General features: G+C 50.3%; 1 protein-coding gene across 3 annotated transcripts in view; it reads right to left on the reverse strand.

Annotated features, from left to right (window-relative positions):
- Positions 1-1,313: 1,313 nt before the first annotated feature.
- The window catches only part of Tbc1d9b (TBC1 domain family member 9B), a 39,313-nt gene continuing 18,276 nt past the window's right edge, over positions 1,314-22,350 (reverse strand). For 2 of the 3 annotated variants that reach the window (XM_051180820.1, XM_051180822.1), the window contains 16 exons: positions 21,175-21,387; positions 19,588-19,749; positions 18,990-19,140; positions 18,042-18,256; positions 15,634-15,751; positions 14,191-14,476; positions 12,758-12,887; positions 12,530-12,628; positions 11,611-11,679; positions 9,762-10,002; positions 9,346-9,411; positions 7,657-7,728; positions 7,343-7,393; positions 4,036-4,095; positions 3,442-3,548; positions 1,314-2,619 (listed from right to left, as the gene is read on the reverse strand). In XM_051180820.1, coding sequence (XP_051036777.1) covers positions 1,912-2,619; positions 3,442-3,548; positions 4,036-4,095; positions 7,343-7,393; positions 7,657-7,728; positions 9,346-9,411; positions 9,762-10,002; positions 11,611-11,679; positions 12,530-12,628; positions 12,758-12,887; positions 14,191-14,476; positions 15,634-15,751; positions 18,042-18,256; positions 18,990-19,140; positions 19,588-19,749; positions 21,175-21,387 — 2,748 coding nt within the window. In that variant the 3' untranslated portion in view covers positions 1,314-1,911. The remainder of the gene's footprint in view (positions 2,620-3,441; positions 3,549-4,035; positions 4,096-7,342; positions 7,394-7,656; positions 7,729-9,345; positions 9,412-9,761; positions 10,003-11,610; positions 11,680-12,529; positions 12,629-12,757; positions 12,888-14,190; positions 14,477-15,633; positions 15,752-18,041; positions 18,257-18,989; positions 19,141-19,587; positions 19,750-21,174; positions 21,388-22,350) is intronic. The other variant, XM_051180821.1, reaches the window with a different exon arrangement.

Here is a 22,350-nt window from a genome sequence, read left to right on the forward strand (position 1 = left end):
AGGAATTAGACATGTGTCACTGGCTACATTTGTCACACTGACCCATTTACAAATTGATTTTTAACTGGTGGTAGCATACACCTTTAAATTCTAGCACTTGGAGGCAGAGGCAGGCAGATCGCTGTGAGTTCAAGGCCAGCCTGGTCTATACAGAGTGAGTTTCAGGACAGTCAAGGCTACAGAGGAACCCTGTCTCAAACCCCACTCCCCAAAAACATAGAATAAAAAAGTTCAGGGTCAGTGAGATGGCTCAGCGGGTGTCTTACAGGTTTTTGTTCTGTTTTGTTTTGTCTTATGGAGTTTCTCTGTGTAGCTATGGAGTGCTGGAATTAAAGGCATATGCCACCACCCCTGACTGTACTTTTTATATCATAAATTTTGTTGGAAGATTAGTGGCTGCCTAGGGCTGGGAGTTTTAAGAGGTATCTACTTACTGTAAGTGAATCCAAGGGGTCTTCCTGGGATGATAGAAATGACTCAGAATTGTGTTGAGGAGATGCTAACTCAGCAAGTTCACTAGAAACCACCCATTTGTATTTAAACCAATGTAAAGTTTTTATTTCCTATGTGTACAATGGTGTGTGCAGAGGCCAGATGAGCATGCTGGGTATCCTGCTTCATCACACTGCATGATTCCCTTGAGACAGGGTCTCTCACTGAGCCTGAAGCTAGCCTGAAGCACTGGGGTATAGGTAGGTGTTACAATGCCTAGCTTTTACATGGGTGCTAGGGTTAATTAAAATTTATGGCATTATTGTAAGTAACACCTAAAGCCATCTTATTTATTTTGGCTTTTTGAGACAGGGTCACAACATGTAGCCTAGGCTGGCCTCCAGCGAAGCAATTGTCCCTCCTCATTCACAAGTGCAGGACTATAGATGTGTCACCACACCTGCCACCAGAGATCCATTTGTTAGTAGAAGCAAGAGCAGCTCATGGGCAAATGGATGCTTACGGTCCACTCCTGCTCCTGTAACATAGCCAGGGTGTCTCTGAGCTGAGTCCTGCTCTGACTTAACACAGGAGGTTCCCCTCTGGCCATGTGTGTCTGCTCTCTTGAACTCAAGGGCAGGCAATCTGGTGTGGCCCAGGCCTGAGGACATGTCCATTGTACTGCACAGACCTTTGGACACTGACCCTAAGGCCTGTGACCATAGTTACCGTGTACCATGGAGGGCCTTACAGTTCCCCCCGCAGACTATGGCAACCAGGTTCCCTGATGTCCCACAATGCTTTGGGTCACACAGCTGACCTGGGGAGAATAAGGTTGGAGCAGTGGTTCAGGCCACATAAAGGCACTGTACACAGTGTGCTTTCTCTGTCTTTTAGGGATTTATTAAGGCATTGAGCACAGTGTGAGTTTTAGCCAACTAAAACAAGGGCAAGGGAATAGGAGGACCTGAGGGATGTGTCTCTAAAGTTAATGATGAGGAGCAATGGGAACCTCGTAGGTTAGGAGTGTAGTGCAAGGCTCCAGCCAGTGTAACAGACACCGAGTTCCTCAGTCCTAAAACCCAGGCTTAGGGTGAAGGACTTCAGAGGGTGCCTAGAAGGTTCTATCCATTGGAGCCCAAGTACATGACCAAGTGACAACTAGTAGCCGGACCACATGGCTTAGGTCTTTCCATAAATGGGAACAACTGGGGTAGTGTGTGCATGGACAAGAAGCAGGCAGGGACACATCCAAAAGCCTCTAATGCTATGGGAACAGCAGGCTCAAGGTAGGTTCTCCGGGTCCCTAGCCACAGGGAGGAAGAGGGTATCCTGGCTTAGGGAATCCTTGTAAGGCAACTGGGTCTCACTGGCCTGACCTTTGCTTCTATGACACTCTGCTTCAAGAACAGATGTGTCTTCAAGGAGAAAACAAAGGGAGAAAGGGAAGGAGACAGAGACCAGCTTCCATTTTGCAACTCAGCCCACGACCCCAGGAGGCTCATGGTCACTGGAGGTACTGAACTGTCTCTCCACTTTCTTTTGGTCCTTGATCTTGAGTCCGATGTCTACTCTCTTCTCAAAGAAGTTCACCAGCACAGACTCTGTTAGGATGGAGGCCAGGATCTGCTCGAAGGAAATGCACCAGTCTGTGTCCACGGTGCCCCCGATGCGTGAGGTGGCAGTGGGGCTTCCGGCTTCCCCCCCCACCAGCACTGTGTCATCTGTGAGGTCCTCACACTGCAGGGAGCCTGTGCTGACTACTGAGTAGGAGGACATGGACATGTCATCTTTGGTTTCATCGTCAGACAAAAGTAGGGAAGGAGAGCCCTGCCCCTCGCCACTGCCTCCCTCTATCACATGACTGTCCTGCAATGCTTTCCCAGGATGAGTGTCACCACTGGCTTTGGCCTGGGGGTCCCCTGCAGCTGGTGGCTGACATTCTCGTGTTGGGTCCTGATGAGGTTTGGGTGTGAGTGGTCCATCCTCCTCTGTGGCACTGTTATGGTCCCCACTGTGGGCACCATCCCTGGGCTTCTTGGCTGTCCGAGCTGAAAACTTCTTCCCCACTTCACCGATGCGGAGGAGAAGGCTGGCCACAGTGGCAATGGCATGGTACAAGTCCTGTTCCATGGGGTCTTCGCTAAACATGTTGTAAAGTGTCTTACACAGCTCAATGAATTGCTCCTTAGGGAGAAAGTCAGAAAGAAAATGGGTTATAGATGGGTAGTTGTGCTCTCCTATAGCCAACTGAAGATACAAGCCACTCTAACTGGTGTTGGGATTTGATACCACAATCCCATGTCTTATCATTCTCAGGTTAGGAAACTGAGGTTTGGGAAGGGAGTGACTCAACACCAATGCCACACAGTTCTTTCAAAGCCTTTCTTCCTAGTTGGCTTTGTTTGTGTGTTTTGTTTTTCTTCAGACAGGGTTTCTCTGTGGTATAGTTCTGGCTGTCCTGGAACTCACTCTTGTAGACCAATTTGGCCTCAAACTCCCTGAGATCCACCTGCCTCTGCCTTCCAAGTGCTGGGATTAAAGGCGTGGGCTACTGCCTGGCTATGGGCCCATTCTTCATGGAGTGCTTGGAATACATGGTCTTCTCTAGAAGGGCACAGTTAGGGTGAGGTTCAATCTGAGAGCTGGTTGGGTGTTTGTGAAAACATCATGCCCTGGATTGGGCCCACTGGAGTGCTCGTCTCAAAGGCTGTGTTCAGTCTCTGACTGGTGGAGACCAACTTTCCCCAGTGCTTCTGTGGTTAATGGATTCTGATTCAACCTAAGCAGGTGGTTACCATGGAAACACCATCCTGTCCAAGAAGTCACTTTTTGCCTTTCTGGAATCATCACTAATGACCATTCAGGACTGGACTAAGAGGCTCTAGAGACAGGGAAGAAAATTCTCACCCACAGGAGACTGCTAGAGTACAAGTAGTATGAGCTGTCCAAGCCCCAGGCATACAGAATTCTCTAGAAACATGTGCTGTAGATGCTGATCAAGTCTACCTGGTTCATCTTGGGAAGGTCCTTAATAGTTTCTTTCTGAGCCTCTTTCTCCTTAGCCCATATTCGAAGGTAGTGTCGGTAGTCAGGAGGGCTGGTCCCCTTCTCCTCTGCAAGTTAAGAGAGAGTGAGAGAGAGAGAGAGAGAGAGAGAGAGAGAGAGAGAGAGAGAGAGAGAGAGAGAGAGAGAGAGAGAGAGTAATCTCTGTCAAACAGAGAAAGCAGGCTATGGGCTGACAGCAGGATGGGCTTCTCTCTGACCTGAGGTTACTTGAATCCTATTACAAACGCTCTGGCATTTAGGGAGTGGCTGAAAACACCCCCAAATACCTACAGGTCTCTCCTAAGTTAGTGGAAGTAGGTTGGAGCTAAGTTGATTAAGAGCCCAAATCTGTCTTCCCCAAGGTTGGAGAGAGGCTGCCATGAAGCTGGAACCCTGGCTACACAATACAAGTGCAGCAGACTGGGGCGCCCCGGCAGCAGGCGAGCCAGGCTGTGTACTGAGGCAGTGACCCTTTGTCAGACGTCACACTTGCCACCCTACAGTGACTGGGGAGGGAAAATAACAAGTGAGGGCTGCCAGGGGAATGGCCTGTACCTCTTCTTTCTTGGACGTCCTCGTTTCCACTTCCTTCCTGCCGCTCCTGGGGTAGTGCTTCTACACACCAGAAAAAGAAGAGAACATTCCTTTTACAAACCATGAGGTCCCTACAGGTCACCCCTGTGGTTCTGCAGACCAGCCCCTATAGAGCCCCATGCCGCCCGCCCTCCTGCTTGGCTGGTCCCAGCCTTAAATACTGTGGCAAGGGTTTTAGAACTGGTCATGTCTTCACTTGGTTACAGTTAAGAAAAGCCAATTGCTGGTGACTTGGCTCAGTGGTAGAGCCTATATTCAACAAGCTACAGGCCCTGGGCTCCACTCCCAGCACCACACACAAAGGTTCTGCCTGCCTCCTTCCCTTCCTCCCTCTCTCCCTCCCTCCCTCCCTCCCTCCCTCCCTCCCTCGTTTTTTGAGACAGTGTTTCTCTGTGTAACTTTATAGTCTGTCCCGAAAGTTGTTCTGTAGGCCACGCTGGCCTCAAACTCACAGAGATCTGCCTGCCTCTGCCTCCCGAGTGCTGGGACCAAAGGCGTGCACCACTACCACCCAGCATTTTTATGTTTTCAAAGGAAAACAAACCTCACCATACTGCTTCCCAGTGAATGATGACATGAACTGTAGAACAAGTTTGACAACTAATGAACTCTGCTGCAAAAAGGTCAAACTTCAAGGGATTCCAACAGAGGGAGTTTTTATACAGGACCCTGTGTTCAGCCTATTATTTGTTGTTTGTTCTTTACATTAATTTATTGTATGTGATTATACATACTACAGTGCGTACAGAGGCCAGAGGACAACTTGTGGGAACTAGTTTTTTCTTTCTACCACGGATCCTAGGGACCAATTGGCACAAGTGTTCTTTCCTGCTGAGCCATCTCGCTGGCCTGGTGTTTGTTGGCACACACTGTACTGGACATGTGTGAACATGAACTTGAAGATCTCCAAGAGGCCAACTTTTCTGAGGCAGTGTGGTTGCTGGAGGACCTCAAGTGATGACATCAGCCAGATCCCATGTCTGGACTGTCCTCCTGAACCATGCTGTTAGCAATGAAGGACAGGCATCTCCAGGATCAGATTCTTACAGTGGAATAGGAACCATGTTGCCTCAGGTGTATCTGGGGCCCAAGGATAGCCTGTGTACCCCAAGACCTCTCCTAGAAGGTAGGATAGCTTAGGACATCCTAGTTTGATATGTAACTTTAGTGTAACAGGAACTGCACTGGCCTCTTTTACTTGGATTTTTCTTTCCTTTTTTACACTGGTTTCACGATGTAGCCCCAATTCAATGAACTTACCATGTAGAACAAGCTGGCATCAAAGTCACAGACATCTGCCTGCCTCTGCCTCCCAAGTGCTAAGATAAAAGGATATGCCACTACTCCTGGCATAATTTGTATTTTTCTTTTATACATTAAAAAAATTATTTGCCAGGTGATGGTGGTTTATGCCTTTAACCCCAGCACTTGGGAGGCAGAGGCAGGTTATCTCTGTGAGTTCAAGGCCAGCCTGGTCTACAAAGCAAGTTACATAATAGCCCAGACACAGAGAAACCCTGTTTCAAACAAACAACAACAAAAAGCAGAACAAAAAGAGAAAAGGAAAAGGAAAAGAGACACTATATGGGTGTTTTGTTTGCACGTGAATTTGTACGCCATGTGCATACCTAGTACTCACAGAACCAGCCGTGGGCATCAGAGCCACTGGAACTGGACTTACAGATGGTTGTTAGCTGCCATGTGGTGTTGGGAATCAAATTCAGGTCCTCTGGAAGAGCAGCCAGTGCTCTTAACCACTGAGCATCTCCCTGGCCTCTCTAAGTTATGATCTTGAAATTAGGTCATGTTCAAATTCAAGTAAGTTTTCAACACTGTCTAAAGGACAGTGGTAACTTGGGACACACTATTTTTATTTTACCATTAGTGTCTCTTCCTTTATGTATAGCACTCACCTGGGGAAATGACTTGCTTTTGTTATAGTTTACCTTTTTCTTTTTAATTACTTGGGACAGAACTTGGGGCTATCTGTAACCTAAGCAAGATACATTCCCAGGCCGCCTTTTGTTGTTGTTGTTGTTTTGTTTTGTTTGTTTGTTTGTTTGTTTTGAGACAGGGTTTCTCTATATTGCTTTGGTGCTTGTCCTGGAACTGGCTCTGTAGACCAGGCTGGCCTCAAACTCACAGATATCCTCCTGTCTCTGACTCCTGAGTGCCAGGATTAAAGGTGTGTGCCACCAATGCCCAGCCCAAGCCTTATTCTTAAAATTTAAAATTTTTTTGTTGCTGTTATTTTTTTTGGGGGGGGGTAAGGGGTAAGGGGAGGAGTTTTTCTGTGTGGCCCTGACCTGGAACTTGCTCTTTAGATCAGGCTGGCCTTGAACTCACATAGATCTGCCTATTTCTGCCTCCTGAGAGCTTGGATTAAAGGCATGAGCTTTTCACACTTGGCTTAAAATTTATTGTGTGCATATGTATATTGGTGTGCATGCCAGGAAGTGTGTGTAGGCTGGAAGATAATTTCTGTGAGTTGTACTCTCCCTCCCATGTGGATTCTGGGGATGGAATTCAGGTCTACAGGTTTGATAGCAGGTGTCAGAGTCCTCTTGCTGGACCATTTATTTTTTTCAAATCCACTCTAGCTAGGCCGGCCTTGAGTTCCAGTTTCTGGAGACTGCCACCTTGGCCTCTATCTAGAGCATTAGGACTAGGGGCATGCACCATTACACCCCAGGTTCCATTCCCAGCAACACACAATCGAACACAGTATCTCACATGCGAACCAAGTGCTCAAATACTGAGCTACACTCCCAGCCCTTAACCATCAGTGTCATGTTACTTGTGACCAACTCCACTGCTGAACCCCAGGCAGGACCCAGGATGACCCTTCATTCTGTCAGATATTCCCAGTGACTTTTACAGGTGGCAAAGGTTGAGTCCTAACGGGCACTCAACATTCGATTTTCTGTAATGAGAAAACCCTGTGAAGCTTGAAGAGGTTTCCCTCCCGGCCTCTGCTCTCTCATCCTGTACTTGCTTCACACAAAAACAGCATTCTGCATCCATTTCCTATGAACATGAATGGTTGCATGTGGGCTTGCTCCATGTCTAACATGCTGTTAAGTGCATCCCTATCATTAACCACCCAGAGCAGACTGCCTACTGGAAGCAGCTTGATTCTTGGCTATTCTCAGGATTTGTCCCCACAGGATGAAGTTCCAAAGAGTCCCCGTGGCATAAAGCTTCCAAGCTTCTGAATAAAGACAAAGCCTAGAGGCAAAGGGGTCGCCCCTGCCCTCCAGGGACTGACCTTGTGCCTCCCAGGGCAGGAAAAGATCCAGATCTGAGGCCATAGGAGATGCTGGAAGGGACAGCAGAGGATGCGTAGAGAGAGCAGAGGGAGAAGCCAGGTCCAGGGAGACAGATGCAAGAGAAACAATGGTTGAGAACATCTACAGAGCCAACCTGGCCCAGGAAATGTTGCAAGGTCCTCCCAGGGAGCACCCCAGGGTGGCATGCTCCCTGAGTCCACAATGGGACTGCTGGATCACTGCACAGGCCCCATGGAGACTGAGGGCTGCAGATCCGTGGCTGGCTGTGCTGGGTGTCTCAGCAGTGGCTCACCTTCTGAGGGGCTGTCCTCTGTGAAGTAATGGGTGGCCTCCAGGGCTGACTCCGCTTCCTCTGGGAGCAGAGCTGTGTTTCAACAGAAGGACAAATGAGGACAGGGGAAGATGTTGACTTCTAGCCAAAGCAGAAAAGACCACTTTCCCCACTCATGGCTCACTGGCAGAACACCTTCTATTGTAACACCTGACATTTTAATAGGTGGTCACATTCCAGTTGTCTCTGAGAGGGCACCTCTAGGCAGGTCTCTAATTCTCAACCCTCCTGCAGTAGCCTCCTGAGCAGGGATCACATATGTGCTTGGCTTACTAGTTTGATTTTGACAATGTGGGTTTTTTTTTTGTGGGGTGCTGGGGACTGAACCCTAGGTTTCCTATATATTATGCATTTACTCTATAGTTGAGCTATGCACTCAGCACTGATGCCATGTTTGGAAATGCAGTAACATGTGCTTGGAAAGAATATAATCCATTTACCTAGGAGCCTGGTGAACTTAGCTACCCTCCCACCACTTGCTGCCGGTCTCAGAAGATCTCTGGGGGAGGGGGCCATTTTACTTTATGCTGTAGCATCTGAACCATATCAATACATCCTGGCCTGTCTCATGTCTGTGTTTGCTGGCATTGGCTGACTGGAACCTCGGGCTGCAGATCCCCAAGGCTGTCTGTATATGTAATCTTACTATTCCAGCTGTATGAAGTGGGTGTGGGGTGTGGGTTGGGCAGGGAAGGATTAACAGGCTGAAGCACAGAAGGGTGGTAGGACCCAAGCACCCCAATACCTGGATAAGCAGGCTAAGGAGGCCCAGGTGGTGGGGCAGCCCCAGTTCTCTGATGCAGCCCAGGCCTTTCAGTTCTCGCCAGCTGCAAGCTAGCCTCCTGTGAGAACTGTGCGCCAAGAGCCTCTTCAGCTCCACTGCAGTGAGAGGCTGGGGTGTGCAAGGTGAGCGGCGAGTGAAGCCTCGCAATCTAAAACCCACTCACACAGGGCCAATTCTGAAGGCAGATACTGTGTGAACTGCTCAGGGGGAGGCCCTACTCAAGGAAACTGGCAGCCTGGGGTGGCTCCAGAGGAAACAGGATGCCCTGTGCCATCACTTCCCGCTAAAGGAAAGCTCCTTCTTAGTGGCTCTCCCTATGGTCACTCTCCTGAGCCAGACGGACTCTGGCCACACATGAAGGATGCTGGGGTCATGTGCTGGCCAGCTTCTGTGAGCCCCCGCCCCCCAACTTGGCTCAGAACAGCCACCCACAGGAAACATTCCAGCCTAAGGACAGCTCCAGCACCACCTACAGGCCGGAAGTGGGGCCCCTGTCATGAGGCTGTGTGACAGGATCTGCAGGTGGCCTTGGCAGTACCCCAGGCTGTCTTGGGATAAACAGGAACCTTTAAGAACAAAGAGTGTAGGGCCCAGGGTTACACTGGCACCCCATCACAGCCTTCTGCCCTGATGTGGATTCTGGGTCATGCTGCCCTGTCTGATGGGTTGAGTGTGGTTCCCAGGAGCCCCCCTGGAATCTTCCCTCATGCCCTTTCCCCACCCTCGGCCTGTGCTCAGCCCACCAGCCAGGGTGGACCTCCACTCCCCCCCCTCCCCGACCTTCCCTTCCATGTGGCTCATGCTCATGGACAGGGGGCAGCGAGGGGCCCAGGGAGGCCCACAGCAGAAGGCCTCAGGACACTCACCTGGGGGCAGGTGTAGCTTGTAGAGTGCTTTGAGCTTCTCTGTGAGGTCGCCATGGTACATCCCACCTGTGGAGCAAGGCCAAGGAGAGGGACATGCTTGGCAAGAAGGCTCCAGGGACACAATGCAGGCTGTGTTCCCACACCCTTCTTGTGGGTCCTAGTGGAAATCCAGTCTGGGACAGCCTGGTTCCTCCCTAGCTAGGTCTCTAGGGAGGCTCAAACAAGCCCTGGGCCTCCTGCTTCCCTTGGACCCTATGGAAAAGCTTAGCCTTCTCTGGGGCCAGAGCCACAGACTGATGGAGAGGGACAGTAAAAGAAACTGCTGAGCTCTGTCAAGGGGCTCAAGGCCGCCCTCTGCTGGCCACAGGAGGGGCAGATGCACTGGCTGGTGCTTGAAAGATGGGTGAGACACTCACTCATCCCTGTCACAAACTCCTTGAAGTTGATCAGTGAGTCCTTGTTTTGGTCCAGGAGGCGAAACATGCGGCCTGCCAGCACAGGCGTGTGAGAGCCACAGGCCCAGGGTGTCAGGCTGGCAAAGAGTTCCCGAAACTGGCTGGCATCAATCCGGTACTGCTCCAGGTAGGGCAGGCTGGGGTCCCGGTGGATGGCGGCTGAGCGGCTACCACCCCAGTACTGGCTTGCCAGATGCTTGGCCTGCAGGGGATACCGTCTGGTGAGATGGCCTTTGGGGCCCTGGCTCTCAGGGTTACCAGGGTGCTAGAGTGATGAGCACTGGCCAGATACCTCAGCTTACAGGACCCCTGACATTAGCAAACAGCAGAGGAGCCAGACAGGGCCGTGGACTCCACTGTCTGACTGTGTGAGCCACCTTGGGAACTGAACCCTAGGCAGCTGGAAAGATCCCAGGAACTGGCAACATGCACCTATAGTCTCAGCACTCAGGATGCTGAGGCAGGAGGATCAACTGACCTCTGAGTTCAGTTTGAAGCAAGTCTAAACAACACAGAGAAAACCAAGCTCAAAAACAAAGAGAATAAAACACCCAACTACTTACTCAAACTGTTAGTTAACCAACAACTACCAAAACCCAAACCCAAACCAACCAGCAGACAGTATGAATTTCTGTCCTGGCCTTTCCCCCAGTGTCCTTCCCCCTCCTTTTAGTGAACATGAGTTTTGTGTACAGAAACTCTCTTGACTCACCCTCAGGGCAGGGATTACAAAGCTGCCTTGTAATCATTTACCAGCACTGGTCTGGCAGCCCAAACTGTCCCTTAGCCACAGCACCTAGATTGAGTCACAGTCATCCCAATGACTGACCTGTGTCTTTTGCTAAAACTACTTGGAGAGAAAATTCTGTTTCCACTAGAGTCACTGAAAGCATGACCCAGGAGCTGCCTATCATCACTCTACAGGAAAAGCAGCCCAGATGTTAACAGAGATGCAGCAGCGGCCCAGCGGGCTCAGCACCTCGACCCAGCCATGCCTGAAGCTGCATAGCTCATCAGTTAAATGGGTGGATGCATTCTGTCTTCTACATGATGTTGGTTTGAATGTTTGTTTTTGCTATTTAAGAGTGCTCTATTGGAGCTCAGTCAGTTAACTGCTTGCCATGTAGGCATGAAAACCTGACTTTGGTCCTTAGAACTAGCATAAAAAAGCTGGGTGTGTGGGGCTGGCAAGATAGCTCAGGGAATAAAGGTGCTTGACCCCAAACGGGATGTCTTGAGTTTGATCCCTGGAACACACAGTAAGAGGAGAGTACCGATTCTCACAAGTTGTCTTCTGACTTCTCTGCATGCCCTGTGTCATACATGCGTGCAAACAATAAATAAGTAAATGTAATAACCCCTTTAATCCTAGCATTTGGGAGGCAGAGAGAGGCCGATACTCAGAGAAACCCTGCCTCAAAAACACACGAAACAAAACCCAAACCCCAACCAAAAACTAAACCAGCCCACACCAAAGCTGCACGAGGTGGTGTGCGCTCAGGAGTCACAGTACTGTGAAGCCGGAGGCGGGAGGCCCCGGGACTCACTGTCCAGCAGCCTAGTCTACTCACTCAGCTCTCCACCAGTGAGAGATCTGTCTCAAAAAACATGGCAGATGGCTCCAGAGGAGTGACAGCTGAGGTGCTCCATGTCACTCTGTTGTCTAAATGCTAAGGATTAAGTTCTACCACACATGGTCTGCAGTAACTGCAACTCAGAACGAAGACTTCCCAGCCAGGAATTGCTGTGCTGAAGTCACACTTCACAGACTAGATGGGGAACTCCACCCGCCCCTGTGCGTGGCTGTCACCTTGAACACCATGTAAAGATCCTCCAGCTCTTCAATGGAGAAGCCAATGTCCCCTGGTATGGCTCGGACCTAGAAGGAAAGATGAAACAGTGCTACATAGGGCCCTGAGTTCTGCTGTAATACAAACAAGATGCTTACTCTGGGAGAGTTCTCACGTGGACGGGACAAAGGGCGTGATCTGTCCTCTGGCTGTCACCAGTGGTCAAGCACATGAAGGTGAGTCTGCACATACGTGTTCACCCTTTGTCACCACCTACCAGTCAGCTTCACTCCCTGATACCTTTCCTGGGGTGGACTCTAGAGCGGCTCATTCTCCCCTGAAGGACCCACTGAGGGCACAGGGTGATGGATGGCCACTTAGCTCCAGCCACCCGGAAGGTGTCCTATACCTTGCCAGTCAGGTCTTTTTACTTCAGTTAGTCAGGACTGGTCATGTCTGTTGTTTGTAAGCAAAGAGCCCTAACCCTGAAGGGGGGAGGGTTGGAAATATGGAGGCAAAATTAAGAGGTTCCTGACTCCACATGGACAAAGGCCAAGAACAGGTTTAAACAGAGCATAGAGTAGCTGTGAAGGTACACCCTCTGCAAAAACAAGGACAAAGGCTTCAGGGCAGGGGCATACAGTGTGGGCAGGGCAGAGTGGTAGAGTGTCATTGGCCAGGACAGAGGTGAGGACCAGTCTGGGAGGACTTACCCCAGAAGACCCTTGGCTTCAGCATGCAAGGTGAAAGAGACAATCCCTACTAAGTGACCAGGGCCTCTCCCTATCTCCCTAAACTAGTACCCATGCTGTGGGATTCCAGGTACCAAGGCAGGGCAGGGATGGGGCTGGAGAGGGTACTAGGAGAAGCTGTCCACTCAGGCCAGCCCTGCAGCCCCTTGCCGCCAGAGGTTACCGTTGCCTTCGTCAGTGACCATACCACACTTCTCTTGGCTGTGTCTTCCAAGGACTGGATCACCTTCAGCCTCTGTTTAAACCGCATCTGTTCAATGTCGTCAGCCCTCAGGCTGCTGAACTTCTACAGGACAAGGGAAAATCAGTGAGACTAAAAGCAGAGGGGGAAATCCCAGCCACGTTTGCCTGTGTTCACCCAAAACCAAAGGCCCTGGGGAACAGCCTGGCCAGGCTAACCCTGCTGGAAGCTGACCTCATAGGACACTTTCAGGAGGTCAAAGATGTCCACCTCTGCAGGAGGGTCATCTCCACTGGTCAGCAGAGCATGAAGGTGTGGGATAGGTGGAGAAATGCTCTGCTTGTTGACCACATTGTCCAGGTATCTGCAAAGATCAAAAGATAGCAGTATAGGTACCTATCACCCACAGTCAAGCACTGGGCAGAGCTTAGGCCTGGGAATCCTGCAAGAAGGTGCTGGTGTGTTTGTTGGGTCTCTATTAGGCTGGGAGCTCCCATCTGGATAGCAGAGAAAATACCTTGCTGCCCACTCATGCCTGAGCAATAACCCTAAGGATGCCGGGCTGTCTTCTAGTGGCTTGTGGAGTCCAGAGCATACCTAGTTTGGAGACAATGTGCTCCCTCTCTGGTGAGTCACCAGTGTCTGGCCAGGAAAAACCAGGCAGTGAAGTTTTTCCAGGGACAGGATCTTTCTCTGGCTGGTTAGTTTGGGCCAGCCAGGCCTTCTCATCTTCCCAAGTTCTCCAAGATGAGTCTGACACTCAGGCAGGAGAGGCTTTCTGGCGCCAGTGGACATACCCAATCCCTGGTCAAATGTCTACTCCTGAGGAGGGGCCCAATCTCCTCATTGTAGGATATATGCATGAAACCCAGTCATAACCAAGAGTCTTTAACATCAGGGATCAAGAGTCACATTAACTAGGAGGAGGTAGACAACAACCCCACCAATTCTACAGGATCCCTCCAGTCCTGGGCTGGCTCCATAGGCAAGCACAGTGTTTTAAGGTGGAGCATAAGGGGATCAGGGCAAGTGCCAGGACAAGGCAGGGAGTGAGCTGAAAGCCAGGCTGGGGACTTGGGAAGCTCCTTTGTGCACAGGGAAACCATGAGAGGGGTTTCTCCCATGTCCTGGGGAGGATCAGACCTGACCTGAATCCTGTGGAGTATGGGAGAGACTGGAGCGGAGAACACATGATAAAGCAGGCCCTGGAGCCAGAAAGGGCCCACCATGTGCTAAGGCAGCTGGGCTGGGATAGGGAAGGGATGAGTACTTGAGGAAGCCAGGGTGATTCTAACTTTGTGACAGCTCACTTAGCTGTCTGACAGGCCCAGTGTGGGTCTGCTCTATCCTGGGGTGGGCACGGCACCTGGGGTGGGGTGACCACCACCATGAGCATCACCATGCTCTGGGCCAATTCCCCATGACCATATAGCTGAGTGGCAGCCTGCAGTCCAGTATACTCAAGCCCACTGGCCTTTTGTTTGCTCCCAGCTCCCAAAACCTTAGTAGCACCTTGTCTCACTAGGACACTTGTCTCCTGCCCCTGGCTCATCCCTCGACCTAGTCTGGTACTTGGAGCATAGCACAGGATGTTGGCTGAGGGCTAGGAAGGGGAGGAGCTCTGCTGCCAGCTCCCTGGAAGCAGGAGTAGCTCCCATGACAGTCACCTGCCCAGCACGGTCATGGCCTCGCCCTCGTCACTGCAGTCCAGCAGCTGATCCATGTTGGCATCCAGCACAGCCAGGGCCACCTGCAAGATCACCTTGATGCCCTCATAGAAAAAGCAGTCAACAATGACCACGGCACTCTCGAAGGGCATGACGCTGAGGAAAAGGGTCAAGAACCAGGACAGCGAGATGCTGGAGATCACCCCCAGCTCCTGCATCTTCTCTGACAGCCGGGGTAGGATGTCTTTTGTGAGTTCTTCAAAGATGCCTTGGTCTACGAGGGCTCCTGAGGAAGGCACAGTAGGCTGACTGTGAGCATAGTCCAGGGGCTTGAGCCTGGATACTACCTGGTTCAGGTTCAACCTCAACCCTGCTAGCTCTGCTTACACTGAGGGCCAGAGGGGTGTGCATATGTAGAAAAGAGAAAACACAGCATTGTAACCATTCTTTCTATAGTTTCCATACCACTGTGGGAAACAATGTACTTGTTTTAATGTACAGTGGTCCCTTGTCATCCATGAGAGTGTTTCTAGCATTCCCTCTGACACCAGAATTCCCTGGTGCTTAGAGCAGGGGGTACACAGCAGTTTCTCAGAACCTACGCACATCCTCCTGTAAGTTGCTTCTGGGTGATTCATAATATCTACTACAGTGTAAAACTATGAAAAGCTATACAGCTGTCATGTTCTGTGTAGGGAAGGACAACAAGGGATGGGTCTGGGTGTGTTCAGTACAGATGGAGTTTCTTCTGTGCATTTCTGGTCAGTGCTTGGCTGAATCCACAGACACAGAACCTATGGATATAGCAGGCTGACTCTTGGAAAATGCTGATTTTACCTTTCTAGAAACAAGAGAAGCAAGCAGTGGCTCTGCCCACCTCCTGCTGCTGTGAACATATGCAAAACTAAAGGACCCATTGGTGACCCTAGACACCAAACAGCAGAGGACAGCCAAGCGCTAAACACAGATATTCTGGAATAGATCAATAAGCCTATTTCCTTTTAACAACATAGGTTTACTGGACATGAGTGCCTAAGAGTAGGCGCTGGACCACCGGGACACAGGGTAGACTAAAGACTCTAGTTCTGATAGTTGGCATTTCTATAGCAAAGAGCCTGGAAAGCTGGATGGAGATGTGGGCTCTAGGCCGACTTAAAGAACCCACTGGATGTGTGCTATTCTCTGACTCTCACTCTGGCCATCCTGGGAAAGCCCTGTGAGTCTAGGTAGGAGCTGGGCCTGAGTCTTGCTTCTCTTCTTTCTGGTATGATCCCTTTTCAGTTTCTAGTCTGTAAGGTGGGGACCTGCCTGATGGCTGTGAGGTGTCGGGAAGAGCCAGTGGAACTGCTCAGGGGAGAGCCTGCCTGGAGAAGGGCAGCCACACCCAACTGGAGCTCCTGAGCAGGTGGGAGACTCAGGCAAAGGAGCCCTGGGGACACTCACCCACTACCCTGGTGTTGTAGTAGTCTGGCAGCATGCGCTCACACAGGGCCACCAGTAGCCAGAAGGCTTCCTCCTCACTGCCATAGAGCAGGAGCACCGAGGTCACGATGTTCATTGCCTGCCAGGTAAAGACAGTGGAGTGTGTCTGTCTTACGCTGCTAGCCACAGAGCAAAATGGTCTGCCCCTTCAGGAAAGTTCAGAATCCATCAATAACAAACAGCTCCTGACCAACCCTGGGAAATTTGCCAACAAGTCAATTTGTAAGAAATCAATGAGAGAAACAGCCAGACAGCTCCATCAAAGTGGGTCAGAAGACATTAGGCAGTGACATCAGCTAACACTTCCACTGAGTAGGCTGGGTCAAGCTGATGAGTGTACACACAACATTAGCTGGTAACAAAAGGAAGCTTTGAAGAGGGCAAGTTATTTTAAAAATTATTTCAGGCTGATCTGTTGGCCTCCATGAATGGGTAACGTCCTGCAGAACACTAATTTTACAGCAACGGAGTTTTAGGGAATTCTTGAAATCCAGATACAAGTTAAGGCCAACTGAAAGCCATCTGACCTGGCTAGGAAAAGCCCATAGATTCAAAGACAAAAGCGACTAGAAATGTAACCAAAATCTCAGTGAGACGGTAGACTGGAGTCTGTAAAACCAGCAAGTGTGAGAGAGGAACTACCGATGCCATGCACAGCAGTGCAGCTGCTGTGTGAACACGGAAGTTCCTCAGAAGATGAACACAGAGCACCACCCAGAAGAACCTCTGGCTTCACAGCACCCGAACTGGAAGGCAGAGACTGGAACAAGCACCCACACACTGGAGTTCACAGCAGCTTTATGCACAACAGCCCAATGCCACAAGTAACCCAAGTGTCCATTAAGAGACGGAGAGAAGCCAGGCAGTGGTGGCACACACCTTTAGTCCCAGCACAAGGCAGAAGCAGGCGGATCTCGGAGTTGGAGGCCAGCCTGGTCTGTACAGCGAGTTCCAGGACACACACACACACAGATATGGAGAAAAATGCTACAGCAGAATATTATATCCAGCCTCAAAAAGAGGATTCTGATTCATGCTGCAATGTGATGTCTCTTGGGGACAGTAGGTGACAAGCCAGATGCAGAAGGATGCCATGTGTGAGTTCTCAAAGAAAACTCAAAGAGGTCACTCATGACCTCTCAGCACTTTTCACCCTCTCCCTACCCTAAACCTCTCCCTCCCAGGGGACAGGCTCCTCTTCCCTTCCCCCCAGCCCTGATCCTTATGTAACCTCAGCCATTTGGTCTTGGTCTCTTGGTCCTTGGCTCCTCTCTGTTCCCTCTCTCCTCTTCCTCTCTTGCTCTCCCTGACTCTCTCTCCTCTCATGGCCAGGTTTATTTAGTCTGGACCCTTCCAAATGTCTTCAGCTGTGCCCTCTCATATCTACAATAAGCTTTTCCCACCATACATAGGAGCAGTGCAGTCATGTCCCCATCGTTTTCATTCAGTATGATAACACACGAGGCACACAGAACAATCGGATTCTGAGGAAGAAGGGAGAGTGGTACGGGGCAGATGGGAAGGGGCAGTAAGAAGTTAGTGTCTAACTGGACGGTTTTAGTGGGGGAGATGAAATGTTATAGACGGACAGTGGCAATGGCTGCCTAACAGTGTGTAAGCACTTAATGCCACTGAACCACACACTTACTAGTGGCTAAAATGCTGGATTTTGAATTATGTATGCTTACCATACATACAGAAAAAGAAAATTCTGTTCAGTCTCAGATAGAACACACAGAGGACAACTTACTATATGGCAAGGGGCTGAGGTGAGAACCGTCACCACTATGTTATTCTCTAAAAATAGATATATGTATGGGTGTCCATGTGTTGGTGTATAGTATAGTGCCTGTGGAGATCACAGACATCCAATCTTCTGGAGTTGGAGCTACAGGCAATTGTGAGCTGCCTGAGGTAGGTGCAAAAAATTGAACTCAGGTCCTCTAGAAAAGCATCACACTTAGCCTTGAGCCATCTCTACAACCCGTTTTCAAACAAGTTAGCAAGTAAGCAAACAAAAACTAGTGTCTGACACAGCTCAGGCTGGCCTCCAACTTTCCATGTAGTTGTGGGTGAACCCCTGACCTCCTGCCTTGATTTCCCGGGTGCTGAGATTATAGGCTTTCATTTTTAGACAAGCAAGGTCTTGCTTTGTGGCCCAGGGTAACTTTGAACTTGCAGCAATCCTCCTGCCTCATCCTCCCAAGTGCACAGGCCATCATGCCTAGCTAGTCACAGCTTTTCTGGGTTAGGTCTTCATCAAGGGTATGGACGGGATCATGTGTGTGTCAGGTCACCACAGGCTGAACTGCCACCACCTGTCATTGGTGGGTGACACTATCTCCAGGGCCCCTGCTAAGTCCCATTACCTGGCAGTAGCCAATAGTAGGGTTTCTGAATGCATAGGCAGTCAGCACCCGCCGAAGCGCAGCGATCCCAAGCTCATTCTGGAAAGCAGGGTGCTCAGGCATGGAGCGATGGAGGTCTCGCTCAATCTCCTCAGTGGCCAAACTGTATTTCCCCATGGACTTCTCTACCAGCTCAGCATAGTAGCCAGGATGGGTCACCATCTCATTCCAGGCCCCTGGGGAGACACGGGTGATGGTAGTCTTTCTCTTCTTTCTCCTAGCACTCGGTTAACAGTGACAGGACTGACTGGAGACACAATGCCTCATGGAAGAGAGAGAACCTTGCAATCAATTGCAAGGTGTGAGGTCAAGTTCCCCTGGTGACTGCTCTAAGAAATTCAAATGGCTAGCCAGGCTATGGTGGTGCACACCTTTAATCCCAGCCCTCGAGGCAGAGGCAGGTGGATCTTTGTGAGTTCTAGGCCAGCCTGCCCTACAGAGTGAGTTACAGGACAGGCCCCAAAGCTACAAAGAAACCCTGTCTTGAAAAACCAAAATAAATAAATAAATTCAATGGCTTGTCTTCTAAAATGCTCCAAGTGGCCCAAGGTGTGAATGTTGTCAGAGCTTGTCCCAAGGCAAGCGGTCTTTAAGGGAGTCTTCCTGTCTTCAATTGCCCTGCCACCCACGGACACATCAGTGCAGCCATGTGCCGCCCTGGGCTTATGTACCTGGGTTCCTTACTCCCGGTTCTCTGAGAGACCTGGCTGGCCCCCACCTCTGGCTGACTTCAGGAGGCTGGCTCAGGGACCAGAGGAATTGGCCTGAGGTGAGTTTTCCTTGGGTGCTATGGAGGGAAGCCTAGGCCTCATGCAAGTTCAGGATGTGCTCACCCAGTGCATCATTCACAGAAGCTCTGGGGGCTAGGACTGGCCAAGCCAAAGCTGGGGGTGATGGGGCTACACTTACCAGAGAAGAGGAGCCAAAGCTCCCCTCGGAGGCTCTCGGGAATGCCCTTCAGGACCAGCTCCCGAGTTTTGGCTGTTCGGTACATGCACATGCCACGTCCATACTCAAAGAAATGGATACTCCATGATTCCTCCTTCATCTTCTCCTTGGCCTGAGAGAGGGAACGTGGGGTGTGGCGCTGAAGAGTCTCATCACTGAGGTCTTGGTGGCTGGTCCCCCACCTCTGTGCAAGGCCAGCAGCCTGCAGTGTAAATTACCTGTGGGGAGGCTGCTGCAAGCCCAGGTTTCAGAGCCATGATGGCACAGGAAGACATGAGGACTTAGTCCCCTTCCCCCACTCCCAGAGGGCCCTCCCTGTTAGAGGCCCAGGGTCCCTGAGGAAAAGCAAGCCCTCCCAACACAGGGCAGGCAGAGTGTCTGTCCCCAAGCCCTGGGTCTACCTGGCACTGACCAGTGCAGATCAAGAGGGCATGCCTACACTGACAAGCCATGAGGGATGGTGCTGGCCACAAAGGCCTAACCCAGAGGTGGTTCCAGTCTTCCTCCCGAAGTCTCAACTCAGACATGAGCTGAGGCACTGTGCTCAAGGCTTACTTACCCCTTTGGCACCAAGGTCCTCTATGGGTGAGTTTTTCTGGAAGACTTTGAGCAGGCCCTGGGAAGTAGTAGGAACCTCCTGTGTACTGAAGCTCGGAGGGCTGCTGAGGGGAGAGGATGGGCTGGTGGGTGGTCCTGGTGTCTCCTGAGGAGCAGGGTGAGACTAGAAAATACAACATGAGGGGAAATTGCCTGAGATAGATGCCCAGTGGCCACTGATGTGCACAACCACCCAGAAAGTTGAACAAAGATGCCCCCAAGGGTCGTTGGGGCCAAGTGCAAGGCTGCAGATGGGGCCCAGACTGCATTTCCTCTTTGGCTGGCTGAAATCAAAGCCACCCATACTTGCCATTTGGGGCCTGTCATAGGCAACTTGCTCTTCCTCCTGGTGCTGCCCAGCTCTTCCTAAATCTGTGTCCCACATGCGGCATTAAGCATGTAGGAGGATGGCTCTGAATTCTGTGTGAAGGTCAGAGGGCAACCTTCCACCATGTGGACACTGCCAGAAACATTCACCCTCAAATTCTTATGGAATTTCAAGGGATCCTGGTTTTTTTTTTTTTTTTTTTTTCTTCTTCTGTTTTTTTATTTTTTAAATCCACAGCCCTAGTATATATATTAAATTCTACAAGGGTATGATTTTTTTTTATCTTTTTGGTCTTCTAAAATATTTTCAAATTTAATTTTTATTTAGTGTGTGTATGTGTGTGCCTGGGCTGCAGTTATGGGTGGTCGTGAGCTGCTTGATGGGTGCTGGGAACTAAACACAGGTCCTCCTTAATGGCAGAGCATCTCTCCAGCCCCGTTTCCTTTTGCTTTTTTGAGACAGGGGCTCCCTATGTGGTTATGGCTGTTCTGGAACTTGCTCTCTCTCTCTCTCTCTATATATATATATATATATATATATATATATATATGTGTGTGTGTGTGTGTGTGTGTGTGTGTGTGTGTGTGTGTGTATGTATGTATGTATGTATATGGCTAGCCTTGAACTTGTAGTGATCCTCTTACGTTTGCCTTCTAGGTTCTGGGATCACAAATTGGCTGACATGCTGAGCATAAGAGTGTGTGTTTTGTCTAATTTGATCCTATTCATCATGATGCCAGGAAGGACAGCTGGCATCTAGCAGAAATGAAGTACCACACTGGATAAACCAGTGATGAGTGCTCACGAAAGGCAATGCCTGACGATTACTCTGGCCCTGTCATTTGAGGTATTAAGCCCTGTGAAGGTGGGGCAGTGCCACCACCTTCCTCCCTTTCTTTTTGATGATGCCAGGGATGGAACCCAGGGCCTTGTGCATACCACATCCCTTGTCCTTGGTTTTTTTGGACAGGGTCTTACCAGTTCTGCTGGCTGGCCTTGAACTTGAAGTGTTAGGATTACAGGGATATGTCAGTGTAATCGGCTCAGGTCATTCTTTGTAGTAGGACTGTTCTATGCTCTACAGAACACAGGTGCCACGAGTCACTCTCCAGCGTGGCACCCACAGCATTACCACAGGGTCGGGCACAGGGAGTGCAAATGACTGCACCTGGAGGCTCCTCATCTGGCTTAGGCCCTGCTGTTCCTTAGTGGCTTCTTTACCTCTGGGGCTGGGTCCGAAACGCTGGCCTTTGTTCCCCCAGTGTTGCTGCTTAGCTGCTTGGACGGTGTTTTCTGGAGGAAGTCAGAGATCCTCTGAACCAGGAAGTCACGGTTTTTCAGGTTGGCAAACAGGAAGGTCATTTTACTCTTGGTGCTGATAGACAGGGGGCTGGGCAGGACACTGGAGCTGTCAGCTTTTTCGACAATGGTCACCTAAGGCAGCAAAAGAATGCAGAGCTGGGTGTGCTGAACCACAGTGGCCTTAGGGCGCCCTCTCCTGGACACAACACAGTGGGGCATTGAGTGGCCCAGCTGGATTAGATTCCATTTGTGATGTGTCACAGCAGGGTGAGTGCAATGGCCTTGCATGGCCTCTGGGAATGTAAAATGTGAATGCTTAGCACAGCTGCTGTCCCTCCTGGGTTTTCAAAAGATGGCCCACTAGCTGTGTCCTCTAGAGCATGTGAACAGCCCTTCAAGTGCAAGGCTGCTCACAACCCCTATACCCAGGGGACACTGGCAGCTTCTCCTAAGGCTTGGTTCGAACTGCCACACACGTAGAAAGAGCAGCACAGGTGGGAAGACATAGGGCAGGCCTTCAGTGACTGCAGCCCAGCAGGGCACAACAATGGCCACACAGGCTAGGCCTGGTCATGAAGGGTCAGTGTTGGCAACCAGGAAGGCTGGGGAGTCATGGGCTGCTTGTTACCAAAGGTGTTTCCAGGGAGGCAGTGACTGAGCTGTGACCTGGTCTTATTGGGTAAAGAGCTGGGTGAGAGACAGGACAGAGGGGACAACAATCACTGTGAAGTGTGTGTGAGGCTGGATGGAGGAGGTTGCAGGAGCTGGAACAGACTGAGCAGAGCAGGGTGTGTCTGTATCTAAATTGGGTTTGTGTAGCATATGTATGAATAATAAGTTTTAGAGTGTATACACATGCATTCACATGTATGTGCATATGTATAGGGTGTGTATGGATATTTAAATGTGTGAAAGTATGTATAGAGTATGTATGTGAATATGTGGTAGATATATGTATATATGTAGGAAGGGATATGTGTGTCCTATATGTTGTGTGTGTACGTGTGTATGTGTGTGAATGTATGTAGGCATGAGTGACTGTTTGTGTGGCCACATGCACAGTCTGTAATATGTGGAGGTCTGGGGTGGCCAGAT

This window comes from Phodopus roborovskii, unplaced genomic scaffold (genome assembly GCF_943737965.1).
Source record: "Phodopus roborovskii unplaced genomic scaffold, PHOROB, whole genome shotgun sequence".
NCBI lineage: Eukaryota > Metazoa > Chordata > Mammalia > Rodentia > Cricetidae > Phodopus > Phodopus roborovskii.